Source organism: Physella acuta, unplaced genomic scaffold (genome assembly GCF_028476545.2).
Source record: "Physella acuta isolate Inbredline_101_S28 unplaced genomic scaffold, ASM2847654v3 ptg000802l, whole genome shotgun sequence".
NCBI classification, from domain to species: Eukaryota; Metazoa; Mollusca; class Gastropoda; family Physidae; genus Physella; species Physella acuta.
Window position 1 is genome coordinate 55,175 of NW_026732320.1, and position 19,403 is coordinate 74,577.

The 19,403-nt window shown below is 35.3% G+C and overlaps 2 protein-coding genes across 14 annotated transcripts in view; one reads left to right on the top strand and one right to left on the bottom strand.

Moving 5' to 3' along the window:
• The window catches only part of LOC131951159 (zinc finger protein 728), a 154,235-nt gene that overhangs the window by 4,207 nt on the left and 130,625 nt on the right, over positions 1-19,403 (bottom strand). Inside the window, exons 1-4 of one of the 13 annotated variants that reach the window (XM_059313467.1) lie at positions 8,039-8,071; positions 5,597-5,667; positions 4,853-4,923; positions 3,249-3,362 (exon numbers count right to left, since the gene is read on the bottom strand). The exons of 2 other annotated variants lie outside the window; for them this stretch is intronic. In XM_059313467.1, the coding sequence (XP_059169450.1) occupies positions 3,249-3,274 (26 nt within the window). In that variant the 5' untranslated portion in view covers positions 3,275-3,362; positions 4,853-4,923; positions 5,597-5,667; positions 8,039-8,071. Of the gene's footprint in view, positions 1-1,754; positions 1,864-3,248; positions 3,363-4,852; positions 4,971-5,083; positions 5,104-5,563; positions 5,668-8,038; positions 8,072-8,535; positions 8,687-19,403 lie in introns of those variants that run through there. 10 more of the 13 variants (XM_059313469.1, XM_059313472.1, XM_059313465.1 and 7 more) reach the window with 10 other exon arrangements.
• LOC131951162 (putative zinc finger protein 730) overlaps positions 8,272-19,403 on the top strand; it is a 48,873-nt gene continuing 37,741 nt past the window's right edge. The window contains exon 1 of the mRNA XM_059313482.1: positions 8,272-8,370. The gene's annotated coding sequence lies outside the window, so the exon portion shown is untranslated. The remainder of the gene's footprint in view (positions 8,371-19,403) is intronic.

The window sequence follows — 19,403 nt, forward strand, 5'->3', positions numbered from 1 at the left end:
ATTAGGTACTCATTACAGCTGGGTGGACTCGGGGATGTCCTATCAACCTTAGTCCTGGATCCGAACTTGAGGCTTATGGTTAACATTTGGGAATTCTATCATCGGACTAAGTCATCCCTTCATTTGATTACAATCACTGAATCAGACTAAGGGTCTTAAATGATTTGCCATCAAAGTAACATCAACATATATATTTTCACTTTTGGAACAATGATAATGATAATCATTTATATAATTACAAATTGAGTTGTATCAATTCTTCAGCTCAATGAAAAGAAAAACATACCTTTATGATAATTATTTAGTAATAGACACACTTTTAAAACTTCATTCGAGCAAGCTCTGTGCTTGATATGTTTAATAGATAGATAGAACTCACACTCAGGTTGTGCGAAAGTTTTGGTTTTTTAAAAGGGGGGTACCTTCTTCAACCATATATTTCTGGCAAACAGATGGAGTCACAACCAATATTTTGATTCTTTCTTTTGTAGTAGGCCTATAGAGTTATCTAAAGTTAAGCAAATTTTGGGACTTAAATGCTCAGTAGTTTAAATTTGTCATAATTTTAGTATTTCACATAAACCAGACTTCGGTTTTGTAGAATCGCATGATTTATCAGCTTTGCATCATGATATACAGAAACCTTTCAAGCTATGATCAATATTTTTATATTATTCATTGACACACCCATCGTTACTCTTTCTGAGTTATTTTGAGCTTAATATTTCAAATAGTTAAAATTTAAACGGTGGTTGTATGAAAGCACTACGTGTTCAAAAATAGGGGGTCCCAAGTTGAACTTTTGTTGTTCAAAAATTCTAACCATAAATGTTTTATTTTTTTGTTTATTATGCTTCCATATATGATAAAAAAAGATACTGGAAAGTTTAAACAGATTCTACCATGTAGTTTACAGGCTATGATCATTTTAGTGCACACTAAAAAATTATTACAGAAATTTAAAAAATCTTGTTAAAAAATGCACCTTTTATAATAGAAAAAAAAAAGCATAGCTTTTTAACCATGAAAGCTACATCAAAAAGGAAAACTGTTCTGTGATTCTAATTTTTTGCTCCTTTTACTTGCAGTCATTGTATTGCAATCAAACCATATAATTTTTAAAATTCTATCCTAGTACCTAATATAATCATATATGGTAATCTATCGTATTAGGTATGTAAAATCAGCCGAGCCTAGTAATGTGAAAAAAGTGTGACTCATCAAATTTCTGTAATTATTTCACATTTTTAGAAAGATTTATGTTGTAAAAGTTTTAAAGAAATGTTTCAACCCTCCATTCATGTACCTGTTTTTAAACAAGTGTATTAAAACTTTTCAGTAATAAATAAAGATGTAACCAAGCTCATTTACTTTAGAAGCCATCTTGTTGAATTTAGTTTTTTTGGTAACATTTTAGCTAGAGATTCAGGGGAAACCACTCTAATTTACAGATGGCCGCTGTTCATATAGCAAATCTTGCTCTAAAACAAGAACAAGGCTTTTTAAAGTCAATTTTTGGCCTTTGATATATTTAGACATTGCTATTGGTTTTATTATGTATTATATTTGATGCAAAAATATAATAATATAGGCCCCCCCTACTTGTATTAAAGCCATATTATGAGCCACATTTCTCGCACATTACTAGCCTCGGCCGATTTTATGTACCTAAAACGATAGACTCATACCTAGTATATATAGGCTAGGCATTTTTGTAAAAATGTTTCTATTTAACACAGAATGATAAAATTTACATATAATTAGCGTGTTATCTTTTTCGCGCATGCCTTTTTTCCATGGTAATCATGGCGTTGACCTTTGCCCTGACTGGCTTGTTTCTGCTGTACATGTTTATTAGTGGGCATGTCAAATCCAGGTGTATTGCGTGCTCATCTGTCCATATTATGACATGGTGTGTAGTTAGTAAAGTCGCCGACAGGTCTGCAGACCCTATGCGTTATTTCTTAAAGAAAATTATTCTCTATTTTAAGTAGGAACATGGTGCTTAAATACATGGTGAGTACTTATTTATTTATTTATTTTTGTTGATAATTATCTCTTGTAAGTGAAATATGAAATATTAAAAACTTCAGTGACACCGTGCATGAAAATAATTTAAAAAAAAAAAGACTCATTAACCTCCGGATTAAAAGAAATACTCTGGAGTAAGCATTAGCCCATTTTTGCGCCAAATTTGAGTAACTTCTTAATAATTTAATAATATTACATAATATTTATTCAGTATATTAATTTTCAGAGGATTTTTTCTATGATCTTAGCGTTTCTTAATTTTAAAAAATCCTTTAAAAGATGTTTTCAAATAGTATGAAGTTCGTATTTTACATTTTCCGTGTTATTTTCAGTGTGTTGAACAATTTTGCGAGAACTGGCGAACACGACTAGGCCTAAGAATGCCTAACATCTAGTGATGTATCATAAAAATATTGCTTTTTTTTTATCATGTTGGCAGACACATAGTTAACTTAGATTTAATCATACACTTGCAGTTAAATAATATTAAATATCATAATAGGCCTAATCAATAGCAATTTGAATTTAGTTTTGTAATTCTGGTAGCAGATTTTCAATTTACTATAAAATCTATTAGGCCTATTTTCCTTTATTTTTCCATGCCTTGTAGAAATTAAATATATGACACTGTGTTTCTTTTCCATATAGGCTACAGCAATCATGAGGAATCAGGGTTAAGTCTTAGTTCACTATGGCTAACGGGCATAATTCATTTATCAAGTTATATCTGACATACAGATCAGCAAAAGGAATAGGTCTATTTATATGGTATCCTAAGTATAACTAAGGATCTAATCTGTTTAGTTTGATTGAACCCTTATTAATATTATTTTACTCAAACACTTTTTATTAATTGACAAAGCTTTAGGTGGATTCCCAAGCCAAGATTTATTCATATTTTATTAATAGTAGAACTTCAGTTGGTAATAATACTAAAACCTTGTTAAAAATATGTGTGTCCCATTGATTTATGGTACATTTTCTATACTTCGACTGACATCTCTAACAAAGACTAAATGTTTACACCAAACTACTTGTGTCTTTTACTTTAGTCAGTGTATTTTTAGGTGCCCTTTTGTTTTGTTTTTTAAACCCATACAGGATTCAGGATTATGCATTTAAATTAATTTTGTTAATGACAAATAAATTGCTCATTCAAGTAAACTGTTTACGTTAAACACAATTTAATAAAAATCAAAAATTAAAAAAAAAACTACTTTATATTTTTAAATACTGCAGTCATTCAGTTTGGCTACAAGATCTGCATAAAGTTATTGCTGTCTTACTATGGATATCAGCATTATCAGATGCATGTAGTTCCTTAAGCAGAGCTGCAAAGAGAAGAATAAAATACTTCTCTATGTACAATGAAATTTAATATCTTGATGTCGCATCAATTACAGGAAATTCAGTTATAATAATTCAGCTAATGGAATAGTGCCAAATTTTCTCATCTTCTGTTATGTCGTATTGATGATGTTGATGATGTCTATTTTTAGTCATGTATGCTTTGCAATTCTAAAACTTAGGTTTATTAAAATGTATCCAGGATGTTTTAACTGGTGTTGTTACTTGTTATGGTTTGACATTTTTTCATTATTGAATAAACTTTGTTTTATTTATAACATTTCTTTCTATTCCTGTGCATCAAAGCTATGATTAAAACACTACTATTAATATTAGCATGGAGTTATGTTACAAATGCTTTTCACAAGCATACTCTTACTATTTCTTTATGGGTATTAATTACTATTAGTATTTGGAAATAGCTAGACTTTATGGAATTGGCTTACTATTTATCCAACTTTAAAAAAAAATCCAAATAAACATGACATAAAACTGCTTAAACAGTGTTGTCGCATAATTTCCACCACCCCAGGTACAGTACACTACATCTACATGTATTACAATGTTTATTCAACCATTATTGTGTTGCATGTGTAGGTCTGCTCTACTTCATCTACCCAAGTAACAAGTTACTATAATAAGTAATATGTGCTTACACATTTCTAAAGAAAAACTGGTTGTAAAATAGTACAATAGTATTAACATTATTTAGTATTCAGTCTAAGTATTAATAAATCAGTTTAAAAAATTAAACTAGATTTAGCTTTATTTTAAAAGTTGCATTTTTTTAACGCAATGTCAATCTGTTATGAGGGTGACATTTAATTACTCATTTAATAAATCACTTCAATCCAGTATAACCGAAGCAATAAGCCTTATTATAATTTTTTAATTTTTCGAAAAATGCAAATACAGGATGATGCAATAAAATTATAATTTTTTGAAAAATGCTAATCCGTGATAATGCAATGAAAAAACCATATGTGCCAACTTTTTTACTTGCGTAATATTGACTTGAACTACGAAGGTCTAAGCTGTTTTAGCCACGCCCACAATTTTTTAAAAGCACATAAATTAGCTCCTAATGAAGCTAGAGACACAAAAATGGTATTGATGTGTGGGGAAAAAAATCCTTTTTTTGTGTGGTATAATTTTATCTGAAATTAATGTAGTTCAAAAACTACGAGCAACAACCTAATATAATCAAGAAGAGGTTCTGCCATTTAATAAATAAAAAAAAAACTATCCTTCTAGGCCCAGTAGTTTTTTTTATATGAATTTTTAAAGCTTTAGGTAAAACAGCTTATATGTTCATGTAAAGTTGCAAAATATTTAGTGCCCTTCTTTGGGTTTGTACAACGAAGTTATTAAACAAATAATGTTAAAAATGTGAACATTGATGCTAGAGAGTGTAGACAATAGGAATATGCAAGTGAAATAAAGATCAATTAAAAGGAAAAGAATTTATAATTACCTTAATTACCAATTAAGGCATGTGGTGCAGTTCTACAATGATTGCCACAAGTCACTTTTCATACTGCATATCTATGTAGTTATTGATGATATAAAGATAAAACTTAGCACATAGATGCCTAAGGATATGGAAATAGAAACTTACAAGTTAATACATGCTAGAAGAAAAAGACAATCACATATAATGAAGTCTAACTAAGTGGTTGGGACTGAAATTTTGCATCAATAATACCTGGGTATTATACTCATACTGTAATATGATATGATAAGGATTATGTTGTATCTAAATATTAGTAGCATCGGATGATTATAGGTAGCGGTGTCCGCTAATGGAATCTTCTTTAAAAAAAGGGGTGTTGGGTTGTTAGTAGTATTGTAATCTCAACTAAATTCTACTCAACCTCTCCCCACCACAAATCACAATTTCTATCTGAAATAATATGTTCACATGTTTGTTCTGTAATAGTGCATGCTCAGAGTTTCTTCCCTGCATCTCTTTGAAAAAATTTTACCGTCCCCCCCCCCCCCTTGAAAGAAATTAAATTTATATAATTTATATAGAAAATATACTTTTAACAGTGTCCACGCCCCGAAAATTTCAAGTGCTCCCCCCTCCCCCGGAGAAAAAAGTCTGGAAGAAACACTGTGCACGCTGTTATTACTATCTTAAGAGCAACGCCATTTATGAATGATCTAATATTGATTTGCTTACTGCAATTTGAAATAAAGTGTTCAAAAGTTCTACCTTCCAACAATTGTTGTGGTCTTGGAGGCACACTATTAAGTCTGAATAGGTCTATTAGTCATTCATGTCAACTATATTGAAAAAAAAGAAAAATTACAATACAGGGGGCATCCATAAATGACGTCACGCTTTTTTGACAATTTTTACCCCCCCTCCCCCACACAATGTAAATAAACCGGGAGTGATCTCCCCTAAACTTTCTCGAATATTCTTATATAAAATAACAGGGGATGGGAACTCGGGCTATAGACATGATTTTTAATCCATTTTAAGCGCATGAGCCGTGAGATGCCACGAAAATGACAAACCGGAAGCGTTGAACCGAACGGCCTACTAACCATAAATTACAAAATTAGTCAGCATTACAATACTACTAGATTCTAGTACTTGAGTCTAGTACTAACAACTAGGCTTTCCGACTTCCGCTGTTTCGATTCGGTATTCCACATCCGGACTTTTTGATGCAGACTTTATAAAAACTCGCCCTTTTCCGAAGAATGCCGAATCTCACTGTTGGAATCGAGTTTTTAGAAATATTTGATATAGATATTCTAGTGTAGTCGTATTATATGTTTCAATTAGAAAATTACTGCCATTATGACAATCTTAAAGCCGAAATCGATCGCACAATTCTAATGAGTTTATCTCGCGAACGTGTCCCGTACGGTGCTGTCACATTTTAAATAAGTTTACGTATTAAACACATTATAAGTGTCTTGCCATTAGTTGTAAGTGTCCATTAAATAAACAAATATTATTATAATAACGGTTTTATGGCACTTATTACTTCTGTTAACGAGTTATCATACATGTCAAATCCCCGAGCTAGCGCTTCGGCCTTGACAACGCCATGGCGTCCGTTTAGCACCGCATTACCTATTATCGATAAAATACGCGTACTAATGCCAATGACGTAGTTTTCGAAGGTGGAAAGAATTTAAATTGTGGGTGGCACTGTTAAAACTAGATAAAATACATTGATCAAGTTATCAATTAAAAACGACAGGCAAGAAGCTTAGGCTTACATTAACTAGTGTCAAGCATTTCACACATACCTACTTAGTACTTAGATTTAAGGCTTATTATACTTAATTAAGTTAATACTAAATTATACTTTATACTATATATAAATAATAAATAAGTTATAGGCATATTTCTTAGTATAACTAATGCTAAATGTAATATGTATCGATTGATAAAGTAAGTCTGGGCCTATTATTGGTTATGATAAGTAAAGAAGCTTGGTGATAAACTTGATTAATTATTTGTGATAATTATGCCTATGACATTAGTAAATAGTAGATCTAAATAATAAACAAAAGGCGCAGCAATTGACATGGGGGGGGGGATACTAATTAATAAGGCAGTGAATTTAGAATGTCATGAAAAAGGCATGATAGTTATTCATAATAATTTAGGATACAATTGTTACATTTAATAATAAAAAGTAACAAAAAACAAACATTACGTATTTAAATCACAGCATATTGCCAATATATTCATATAAGCAGATAGACAGGGAAGCTGTAACTTCTGATGTGGTACAACTTACTTAAGATTTAATAAACTTTTACAAGAATTTAAGGTTTTTCTATTGATTAGTTGTACCAAAATAATATCAATAGGGCCTGATAAAGACCCTAGTATATTAAAGTAGTTTCCCTTTTGGACCTGTCAATCCATCATCCATAGAGCAGCTGAAGTAGAGTTTATCTGTTTCTTGACCACTGAACATGAAGTGATGGTGTGGTTAGCTCTCTGCCAAGCTATCTTTACTTTCCCTTGTGTCAGGTACTCATCTGAGCTAGGTGGATGCTGCGCGCTGCACAGACAGACTTGTCTGAGATCTGAGCTTAAGACTTGCATGTTAGTAGTTGAGTGCTTTACCACACCATCCCTAGTTTTATTTTTCAGCATTCTTCTTATTACATGCTTCAGTATCAATCACCAAATTTATCCTATCTGTTAAAGTAGCATTCTGGACATACGTCTGTTGCAGTCACTATAATTACTATACAAGGGTGCAACACCCTTTCATAGGACTTTTTAATTATATGCAGTCATACTTAATCTAATTTTTTTCTTTATTTCTATTACCCCCACCCTCTAGTAAAGTTTCAATTTTAATATTTAAAAAAAAAATAGACTTTCAGTCTGCATATTGACCTATATAGAACAGCACACCTCACTTTAATTTGACCTGATTAGTTCTAATTATCCTTCATCAAATTTTGATTTTACTTTCATATTTCTATTGCCCACACTCTCTAGCACTAGCGTGCAAAGTTTTATAATTTTATCTCAAATAGCAGCAGTGGTATGCAAGCCTAAAGCCAATCACACAATTAAATCCGATGTTACAGTGATATATAACAAGTTTAGGTAATCTATCGTTTTGGGTAAGTAAAATCGCCCGCGGCTATTTATGTACGAAAACGTTACCTCGTTGTCAAGGCTTTAATAGAAGTATATTGTCATACTTTTGTGTCAAATATTATAGATAAATGAATAATAAACCTAAATCAATGGCTAAATATATCGATATAGGCCAGAAATTAACTTTAAACAGCAGTGTCTGAGAGCAAGATTTGCTATATAAACAGCAGCCATTTGTAAAATAGAGTGGCTTCCCCCTGAATCTGGCGCTAAAAGCTTATAAAAATAAAACTTAGACAAGATGGCTGCTATAGTAAATGAGCATGGTTGCATCTGTTGGAAACATCGCTAGTCTTCATTTATTACGGAAAAGTTTTAATTCAATTGTTTAAAAACAGGTACATAAATGAATCAAGGAAACATTTTTGAATTTTTAAAAACATAAATCCTCCTCAAAATGTGAAATAATTATTAAAATTTAAGGAGTCACCTGTTTTTCACATTACAAATCGCGGGCGATTTTACGTACCCAAAACGATAGATTACCCAAGTTTAATACATACATAACTTTAAAAATTCATATAAAATAAACTATTAGGCCTAGAATGATAAATTTGGTATTTTTATCAATGGGGTATATTATAGGATTAATCTGTGTACATTTTATAATTCTATGGTAATTAGGAAAAATATCCCAACATTCCTAACTAACAACCAAACACCCCTTTTTTAAAGAAGATCATTATCAGATACTGGTATCTAGGGTCTATAATCATCCGAAGTTTTTATTTCGTTTTAAACTTCTTCTTCTTCGTTCTTAATTATTGCGACAAGACTTTCATTGTTATTTTAGAGTGTAAGAGTAACAAACTTCTTTTATTTAAAATATTAGCTTCATTAAACATTCAATTAGTACAGTAATGGTGTGAGACAGTTTTAACTGCGACAAAAAAAAAAGATTAAACATTGAGTTCTTGTCTGAAGAAAATTTCCGAATATTTTTTCCTGGTCTGGTCACATCCCTGCACAGAGAGAGAGAGAGAGAGAGAGAGAGAGCCAAGTCGTCCATGTTGTACTTTCTAGATTTTTAGCAGTAATTACTAATTATCTCAAAGTTCCAGTGTATTTAGTTTTTTCTGTATCTTATTTTCATAGAGTGTAGGTTGTGTTGATTAATTTAGTGTTTTACCAAGTGTTAGTTTAGTTAAAGATCTGTGTGTTTACTTTTGAACATTTACATTTTAAGTTGGGTAAAGTATTACCTGGCCGTTCGATTCAGCGCTTCCGGGTTTGTAATGTTCGTGGCATCTCACGGCTAATGGCGACCAGTTTCGCTTTCACTAAACGGTAGAGGGATAAAACTAACGATTACAAGGCCATCGTTAATTTTAGAAATCGGAACTATCCGTTTCTATTTCAGTCTGTTATTTAAGAATTGTCAGATGTTCTTTTGACCTAGAATCTAGTTTCTTTGTCTCGCAAGCGACGCATAGTTCTATGTATGTATTCTTGTCTTTCAAATCAAATAACTCTAAACTAAAATAACGCTTTCTTAGCAAACCAGACCATGTGGATATGAAACTTAAAAGTATCAATTTTACACACATTACAATTAACTCGTAATAATTTATGGGGTTTATGAGATGTGTTCGTGGGAAAACAATCACCCCCCCCCCCCAATAATGCCATCTATATATAATATAATTATGGCAGATTCTAGCCGGAATAAGATACGCATGCGATACGCATGCGCAATGGAGAGAAACTATGACTTGCCTTAGCGGCGATGTTTTCGATGGTACTTCGCATGCGTGTGTTTACAACCGCAGAACCGTAACACCAACCCTAATCCTATCCTTACCCTAATCCTATCCCTAACCCTAGCCCTAATCCTATTCCTAACCCTATCCCTAATCCTACCCCTAACCCTCATTCTAGCCCTAACCCTAGCCATAGGTCACTGCGTATGCGCAGAGCTATCTTTTGCCGACTAAGTGGAGACGTTGGGGAGAAAAATCTTCTTCCGAGTAGACACTTCGTATAATCTATCTATATATATAATTCTCTTCTGGGATCAGTTAGAAAACAAGCTGCAAGCGCGCCTTTGCAGTCCCCTCTCTTCCTCTCTATCACTACCACCCCCACCCCACATGATCTGGTGAGCGGTGTTCACTCTGTTTACATTTTACAATCGCAGAGACGGGTTTGGTGACGGCTATTAGTGGCAGATAATTTAGTTTGAAACGATTTTAAACTTACAGGAGGTAACTAATAGGAGGCTGCTTTCACGGGGGGGGGGGGGGTGTAGGGTCGGGGTTAGGGGAAAGGGGGGGGGGGGGGGTTAGTGTTTTAAAGCAAATATTTTCAGTGGCAGCATTGGTATAAATTATGAATTACTGAAAAGTAGAAAATAAAACAACTAAATAGCGGCGTATGATACGCCGCGGGTCGGCTCGTTATATATAATTCTCTTCTGGAAGCCGTTAGAAAACAAGCTGCAAGCGCCTCCTTGCAGTCCCCTCTCTTTCTCTCTATCACTATCACTACTACCCCCACCACACCCCCACAGTGTCTGGTGAGTTGTGGTCACGCTAAATGTTTACAAAGCTAAATGTTTACAAATCGTAGAGCCATAGAGCCGGGTTTCTATTAGGGGCAGATAATTTAGTTCGATTTTAAACTTACAGGAGGTAACTAAGAAATAACTAAGAGGAGGCTGCTTTCATGGGGGGGGGGGTGTAGGGTCGGGGTTAAGGGAAAGGGGGGGGGGGGGGTTAGTGTTTTAAAGCAAATATTTTCAGTGGCAGCATTGGTACTGTCGAATTCACAAATTATGAATTACTGAAAAGTGGAAAATAAAACAACTAAATAGAGGCGTATGATACGCCGCGGGTCGGCTCGTTTTATTATAATCTTGTTTGGTGAAAACGAGGCGCAGGAAAATGTGTGCCGCGCAAGAATCCAATCAGTTGGCTAGATTTATGACTGTTTTTTTTTATGTCACACCTAAAAATAAAATATTTACGCTTTCTTCATTGATGATCGTTTTTATAATTTTTTAAACTGAAAGTATGAATTACAAGTTAGATCGCAGGTTTTGTAACTTGGTATACTTTAGCAATTCTCACTAAATTTTAAATTTCATTATTTTTCCATTTAAACATTACCAATGAAAAATATAGATCAATATCTAATATATTAAATACTTTGTTTGATGGATCTATAATATGAAGCTTACTTAATTAATTTAATTTATTTGCGACCCAAGGCAGTTCAGGAAAATTTTTTCCGTGACAACCTCAGATCAGTCTGAAGATGCGAACTGTAGTCTCTACAAGGCAGCCCGTTTGATGTTAAATGTGCAGCACATTTGATTTCGTTACCAAATTTTTATTATTTATTCGGTCTAACCCCAAATTAATATTTACTTAACGGAGTATAACATATTTTGTAAATTTAATAGATTTTTCTTTTAAAAATGTCTTCGCATTAAAAATTTATCACCCTAGAGCAGGGGTCTCCAAACTTTTCAGCCCGAGGGCCGCATTGACTATCAAATATCAGTTCGGGGGCCAGAGTTTCTTCAAGGCATCTCTTCGGGGTGTATTCTCCCCCCTCCCCCTCCCCCACTCCAAAGAGCGTCTATCCCCCCCCCCCAACGAAATATAATTTATATAGAAATATATACAAATTTCAAGTGTCTCTCCCCCCCCCCCCCGGAGAAAAAAGTCTGAAAGAAACACTGTCGGGGGCCAAGAACACACTCGAGGTCCAAGTTTGCTCTCAAATTATTCTTCACGTATTTGATTCTTGAAAATGTTTGTTCACACAGGTATGTTGTTCCAAAGTTTGAAAAGTATTTTGATGCAAAAGTTTTAATATTAGGAAAGTCTTCCTTGGGCAAAAACTTATAAAAACCCACCCGCCCGTGTCTCTAAGGAGCTTATTTGCTTGCAACTCAATGACCTCCATCTGCAGTTCATCTGTGCAACTGGCCACATTTGCTTCAAATAGGTTTTGAAAGTCTCACTTCTTCTGATTTAGAATCCAAGTCAGAAAACCGCTGCTGGAGCTGCAGCTGGAGGGCTTTGATGATCTCGCATACAAATGACTTGGGGAACACAGTGGTTGTGTCAGTCGTAAAGACCTTGCACTGCTGAGAAAGCGTCAAGTTGTTGGCCTGTACTTGTTCCAAAAATGACAAGTTTGGATACTCTACTCAGGACTTTCTCGCAAATTAGCCATCTTACTGCTGTGAAATATAGTAAATTTTACTTTCCTCCATCAAACGTCCGGTAAGTGAGGTTAGTCCAGTCCAAGTTATAATCAGCAAATCTTTTTTTAACTCAGTGAATATATCCTCTCCGGTAACAGTGATATATATCTTGTGTAGGGAAGCCAACTCTTGTGTTGTATTCATGTCTTCATCCACACCTCTCATGAACACAAACAGTTAAGAGGCGGAACAGCTGTCCAGCGACTCATCCACTGCAATTGAAAAATGGCGAAGCTTGCTTGCATTTTTCGCTATTTGAGTCACAATGTTTTCACCAATGTCTGCAACACGGCAGGCAAAAGTAATTGCACCCAAAGCTACATTTTCAAATTGTTTTGAATTTTCTGGGCAAAGTTCCTTAGCCATCCCCAACAAACATTTTTTTCCCGTGGACAAAAAGATCTCCGCGGGCCGGATGAAAGTACCTCGCGGGCCGCATCCGGCCCGCGGGCCGTAGTTTGGAGACCCCTGCCCTAGAGTGTGAAAAATGCATTCCAGACATTGTCACGGGCCACGCGCGGTAGAGGGCTCGCTCGCTCGCGCTGTTTTGTCAGCGAGCCCGCTACAGCACACGCATCTCTATTCCATATACTTATTTACTAATTAGTAATTAATAGTAATGTAAGCTTAAGCCAAAGACTAAAAAAAAGTGAATTAAAAAAAAATTAATTAGGCTAGGCCTATGTGAAATTTAAAAGCACGATACATAATTAAATAAGTAAATATAGTAATTAATAGGTCAGCTAAAGCCTAGTTAGTTTAGAAGGCCAACTCTCATTGATTTCCAAAATTGTGGTATGGGGGCTTTTATATCTATTATCCTATTGCCCGGCTGAAAGACCGATAATTAAGCTTAATCAGCCTAATTACGTGAAAAAAAAAGACAAACAAGAAATACCCATTAAAAAAAAAAATAGCCTAGCAACAGAGCAAACCAGCCTCTTTCTCAATGGTGATGAAATGTCTTTACTTAGTGCGCTGTGACCTATTAGGGTTAGGGCTCGGATTATGGTTAGGGTTGGAGTTAGGACTAGGGTTCTGCGGTTGAAAACACCGCGGTACCATAGAAAACATTGCCGCGATGGCAAGCCGTAGTTTCTCTCCATTGCGCATATGTATCTTTTCCCGGCTAGCATCGGCCTTAAAATTTTTACAAAGCTCAAAGCTGACCAATTTTTACGTTTGGTCTACATTATCGGGAGCAAACTTAAAATTTTGTTCCTGGCACAGACAGTACTCTCATCTAAAAATAACTTAAATTACACAGAAAAACCATTTTTCGCGAAATTAATATTTTTAAAGTTAATGTTGAGATAGTGACTTGAACAAAGCAAATAAAATTTCTCCAATCGTATGCCAGGTTAGGTAGCCATATTGTTGTTAGCAACGACCAATCCTTTTAGGCTTGTGAGCATCGCTAGTATACTTACCATTTATCAATTATAAAAGCATAGCATGCTGATTGTGTACAAATATAGTTATAAAACAACGAAATATCTATATATATAATTCTCTTCTGGGAGACGTTAGAAAACAAGCTGCAAGCGCGTCCTTGCAGTCCCCTCTCTTTCTCTCTATCACTATCACTACCACCCCCACCCCACCCCCACATGGTCTGGTGAGCTGTGGTCACGCTAAATGTTTACATATCGTAGAGCCGGGTTTAGTGACGGCTATTAGGGGCAGATAATTTAGTTTGAAACAATTTTAAACTTACAGGAGGTAACTAAGAGGAGGCTGCTTTCAAGGGGGGGGGGGGGTGTAGGGTAGGGGTTGGGGGGAAAGAGGGGGGGGGGGGGGTTAGTGTTTTAAAGCAAATATTTTCAGTGGCAGCATTTTACTGTCAAATTCACAAATTATGAATTACTGAAAAGTAGAAAATAAAACAACTAAATAGCGGCGTATAATACGCCGCGGGTCGGCTCGTAAAGTTATAATTACGATGTGCCACACCCCCTCAAGAATGCTGTTTATTAAGCTGCTTATCTCACTTTACAACAGTAATTAAAATTAATTTTCAAATTTTTCAAATTACTTTTATTGGGTAAGATTAAGCACATGTTTACTAGTAATTTTAAAAAAAAAGTAAATTCTGTTTCAATGAAGGTCGCAGGTCAAATATTTTTTCCTTTAGTCATGTTCAGTGGAGGGTGCCACAGGCTGACCTGACTTTGGAATTTTTTTCAGTAATAATGACTTTGTACCGAAAGTTAAAATATGCTAAATTGGCTTAGTTTACTAGTGTGCTAGCTATTGATACATTTTTAATTTTTAAAAAAAATCATTCTCAAATTTGTATATAGAGTAAAGTGACATTAATAAACACCGATACACAAAAAATGCGACGTGTTCGCTATGAGGGCACCTCGTTTCATTAATAATTCACCTAGAAAAAAAACCGAATCGACCATAATACTCTTTATTTATAGGAGAACAATAATAGGCTATTCATCCTTGTATTCATTCGCATTTTAGATTTTACTTTCCACTTTTTGCATGTGTCTGTATTTCCCAATAGCGAACACCTTTTTTACATTTGTTCCTCATAAGGAACATATTAATATTTTGCACTTTAAAGCATAACTAGATACACAATTTTACAGTTTGAAACATTTTTAATGTGTTGTTTTGTACTAGAATGACTAAAAACGTTTTATTTTAGCTTTTATCTCTCAAATAATTCAAATTAAAATGTCCATGAGGCTTTTTTAAAAGCTTTTTTACTTTTTTTATGTTAGTAATTTTATTTTAAATTTTACACTGCACAGTAAAAAAAAAAAGTTGGTATAGAGATCTAGGTCTAGAAAACTAGATCTAGAACTAGATGTCTAGATTTTGTTTCATAACATTCATCTCATTATGATTATGATTTATTACATTAGTCATTAGTCATTTATTATGCCTATGGTTAAAACTTCAAATAAGGGTCAAGACATTGGCTGAGAGAATGTTTACACCGGTGTCCGATAACAGAATCTTTTTCAAAAAGGGGTGTTAGGTTACTGGTAGTTAACTAAATTCACACCTGGCTGGCTAATGTCAATGCTAACCCTGTCCCTAACCCCAACCCTGGTCCTACCATATGCCTAACCCTAATTTCTAACTATAAAATTAGTCGAGATTACAATACTACTAACAACCCAACACCCCTTTTTACTTTCTCATATATACAAAGTATAGAGAAAGTCTTGTAATTGTGCAAAAAAAATAAATAAACCGGGAGTGATCTCCCTTAAACTTTCTCGAATATTCTTATATAAAACAACAGAGGATGGGAACTCGGGCTATAGACATGATTTTTAATCAATTTTAAATACTTAAAGTTTTAAAAATAGAATAAAATCTATAGACAAAAGAAGTGCACACCAAGTGAACGTAAAATAAAAACGTGCATAATAGTGCGCAATACTATTAGTACTTTAAAAATTTACATTAGTTTTTTGAGAAATCGGAAGTAGCGTAAATTACTACTTCCAGTCAACGGAAATTATTCAAAATTTAACTGTAGGTAGAGAATTAGATCTTTTACTTACATGTGAAATTTCATTTATCTATCTGAAATAGTACTCAAGTTATAGGCTTTTGAAAAATTCAAAGTAGGAAAAGTACCACTTCCGGTTATCGGAAATAGCTCAAAAGTTGATACGGATCTACGATTTTGATATAATACTTATATATGAAATTTCATCAACCTAGCTGTAACGGTACTCAAGTAATCGTGTTTACACACAGACACACACACACACACACACACACACACACACACAGACATACGGACAAGATTGCAAAATTATGTTTTTCCGTATCAGTGAGGTGTAAAACGTCGAGATTTGTAAAAATCTCGATTTTTTTTTTGCACGATTACAAGACTTTCTCTATACTCCGTATATACGAGAAAGTAAAAATCGAGATGCAAATCTAGACGTTTTACAGCTCCCTGAGTCGGAAAAACATTGTTTTGCAAACTTGTCTCTGTGTGTGTGTGTAAACACAATAACTTGAGTACCGTTACTGCTAGGTTGATGAAGTTTCATATATAAGTATTATATCAAAATCGTAGATGCGTATCAACTTTTGAGTGATTTCCGATAACTGGAAGTGGAACTTTTTCTACTTTCAATTTTTCAAAAGCCTATAACTTGAGTACTATTTCAGATGGATGAATGAAATTTCACATTTAAGTAAAAGTTCTAATTCTCTGCCTTCTATCAAATTTTGAGTACTTTCTGTTGACCGGAAGTAGTAATTTACACTATTTTCCGATTTCTCAAAAAAAAAAAAAAACGCATGTGAATTTATAAAGTAGGCCCCTACGAATAATATCCCGCACTATTATGCACATTTTATTTGGCGTTCACTTTGTGTGCAATTTTTTTTATGAGATTCTATTCTATTTTAAAAAGTTTAAGTATTTAAAAATGGATTAAAAATATTGTCAATATCCTGAATTGCCAACCCCTGTTGTTTCATATAAGAATACTAGCAGTATCTGGGAAGTAACTGTGTTTTCCTAGTCAAGGGATGTAATGAGAGCTAAAGGACTAAATGCAAATGTATTTCAGACACATTTAGAAATTTTGTAAACGTTGATACATTTTAAAACAAGGTAATTAAGAAGTCGAGTGACAATTTTAGCGCAATTTCCTTATGTTATCTAAAAATAGCTCTGTCGTAGCGTAAATCAAGAGCAGGGTTAGTAAAACCATTGGTTAGTTATTAAAACGTTTTTTATTAATTTTTTTCAGTATTTTACATGTTTTATTTACAACTAGATAAATGGCCCGTTGAGGAAGGGTACAACGGGCGCTAGGCTGATAGTGCTGTCTCTTTTCTCTAAACTAAAACCAACCCACCCCCCCACACACCACCCCCACCCCACCACCCCACCCCCACCCCCACAAACCACCCCCACCCCCCACCACACACCAACCCCACCCCAACCCCTCACCCCCACACACCACCCCCACCCCCCACCACACACCGCTCCCCACCCCCCCCCCCCAAAAAAAAACATGTCTACCGTCCCATTCAACGAAATATAATTATATACTTTTTCCAGTGTCCGCCCCCTCCCAGAAAATTCTACCCCCGCCCCCGAAAATTTCAAGTACCCCCACCCCTCTCCGGGGAGGAAAAAGTCTGAAAGAAACACTGAAACCAACCCACCCCCCACACACCACCCCCACCCCCCCACACCACCCCCCCCCCCCCCCACACACACACACCACCCCCCACCCCACCCCTCCACCACCCCCCACCCCCAAAAAAAACATGTCTACCGTCCCATTCAACGAAATATAATTATATACTTTTTCCAGTGTCCGCCCCCTCCCAGAAAATTCTACCCCCGCCCCCGAAAATTTCAAGTACCCCCACCCCTCTCCGGGGAGGAAAAAGTCTGAAAGAAACACTGAAACCAACCCACCCCCCCACACACCACCCCCACCCCCCCCACCCCCACACACCACCCCCCCCCCCACACCACCCCCCCACACACACCCCCCACACCCCCCCCACCCCCCCAAAAAAAACATGTCTACCGTCCCATTGCAAGAAAACCACTTTTTAGATTAGACACATTAATTAGGCGGTAATTTTATTATAGAGTATCGATGAGGAAATTTCTTTTGAGTTGGGGAGGGGGTGGGGGCGGCTCAGACGTTCTTACGCGGGGGGTGGGGCTTCGCCCCTACCCGAAGAATTGTATGCAAGAAACTCTTCACGCAAACCATTTAGATTAGACAACATTTCCTTTTTAATTCAATGTTTACGCGATAATCAATGACGTCATATGACTGTGTGCACTCTCTGGTTTGAGATTATGTTCTACTCTGCGCTAAATGTGTCGACGTCATACTTCGTTTTTCGAAATACTATGCATGTTTTTAAATTGCTTGTGTTTTCTCTAGAGCGTTCTTGTCAGACAGAGCGTTCTTGTCAGATAGACAGACAGACAGCGAAACTATTAGTATTAATAGAGTTACATGACTAAAAACCATTGCGCGCCTACTGAACGTGATGGCGCAGCCATGGAACGCGATGGCGCAGCTATTGAACGTGATGACGCGTGTGGTGTGGTTGGAAAAAATGCCTACTAATTCGGTCCAAATTTTAATTAATTCAAAAAATTTTTTGTGACCGAACGAAAGGATATTTTTGAAAACTTTCTTCGGCAATATAGTTCTAAATTATGGCAGGAATCGATTGGTACATGTTTCAAGTCGCTAAGTGGTCTGGTTGCCGAGATATGGGCCAAAAACTGCTTTTTTTCGAGGTTTTTTGGCTTTTCCGGGAAATCTATGAAAGAAACCCGGAATTTTTATGGCCTATGTTCATCCTCGTAACTTGCTTAACATAATTGCTTTTGGAACTAGTCATCGATATTGCTTCGTTGAGGAGGTGATACGACTTAAAGCTGCGGACACACATCCATCCATCCATCCATCCATCCATCCATCCATCCATCCATCCATCCATCCATCCATCCATCCATCCATCCATCCATCCATCCATCCATCCATCCATCCATCCATCCATCCATCCATCCATCCATCCATCCATCCATCCATTCATTCATTCATACATTCATACATCCAGAAATGACGGGTTAATAAACGCAATTCTCCAGAATGGAAATTGCGCTAAAAATTGTTTATTTAATGTGCATATTGAAAATTATTATTCTAAGTATGCTAAATGAAAACTGTATGAAAACACTTTCAATATTAATTTTTTAACTCATATATTTAGACCATGAGCATTTTAGACATTTAAAACTTGACTCAATGGAAGTATAGTGTTTTCATATATTCCTTTGTAATCCTCGATTACAAACATTTTACAAACATACAGAATTGAACTTTATATATTAGATTCGAGAAAGTTAAGGGAGATCACTCCTGGTTTATTTTTTAAGAGGATTCCATTATCAGACACCTGTATCTATAACCGTCCCATCACCCCATGCGTATTGTCTCAACGACAAAAACGTTGAGTTTCTCTCCAATAGTGTTGATGAGAATAAGACCCTTCCAATCGTTCTCAAACGAGACTGTCGTAGAGAATTAATAAAAAAACTCAAAACTCCGAAGACTCTATATTTTATGGTTAAAAAAAAGAAACGAAACGAGAAATGTAGCTGAAGATTCCAGCCAT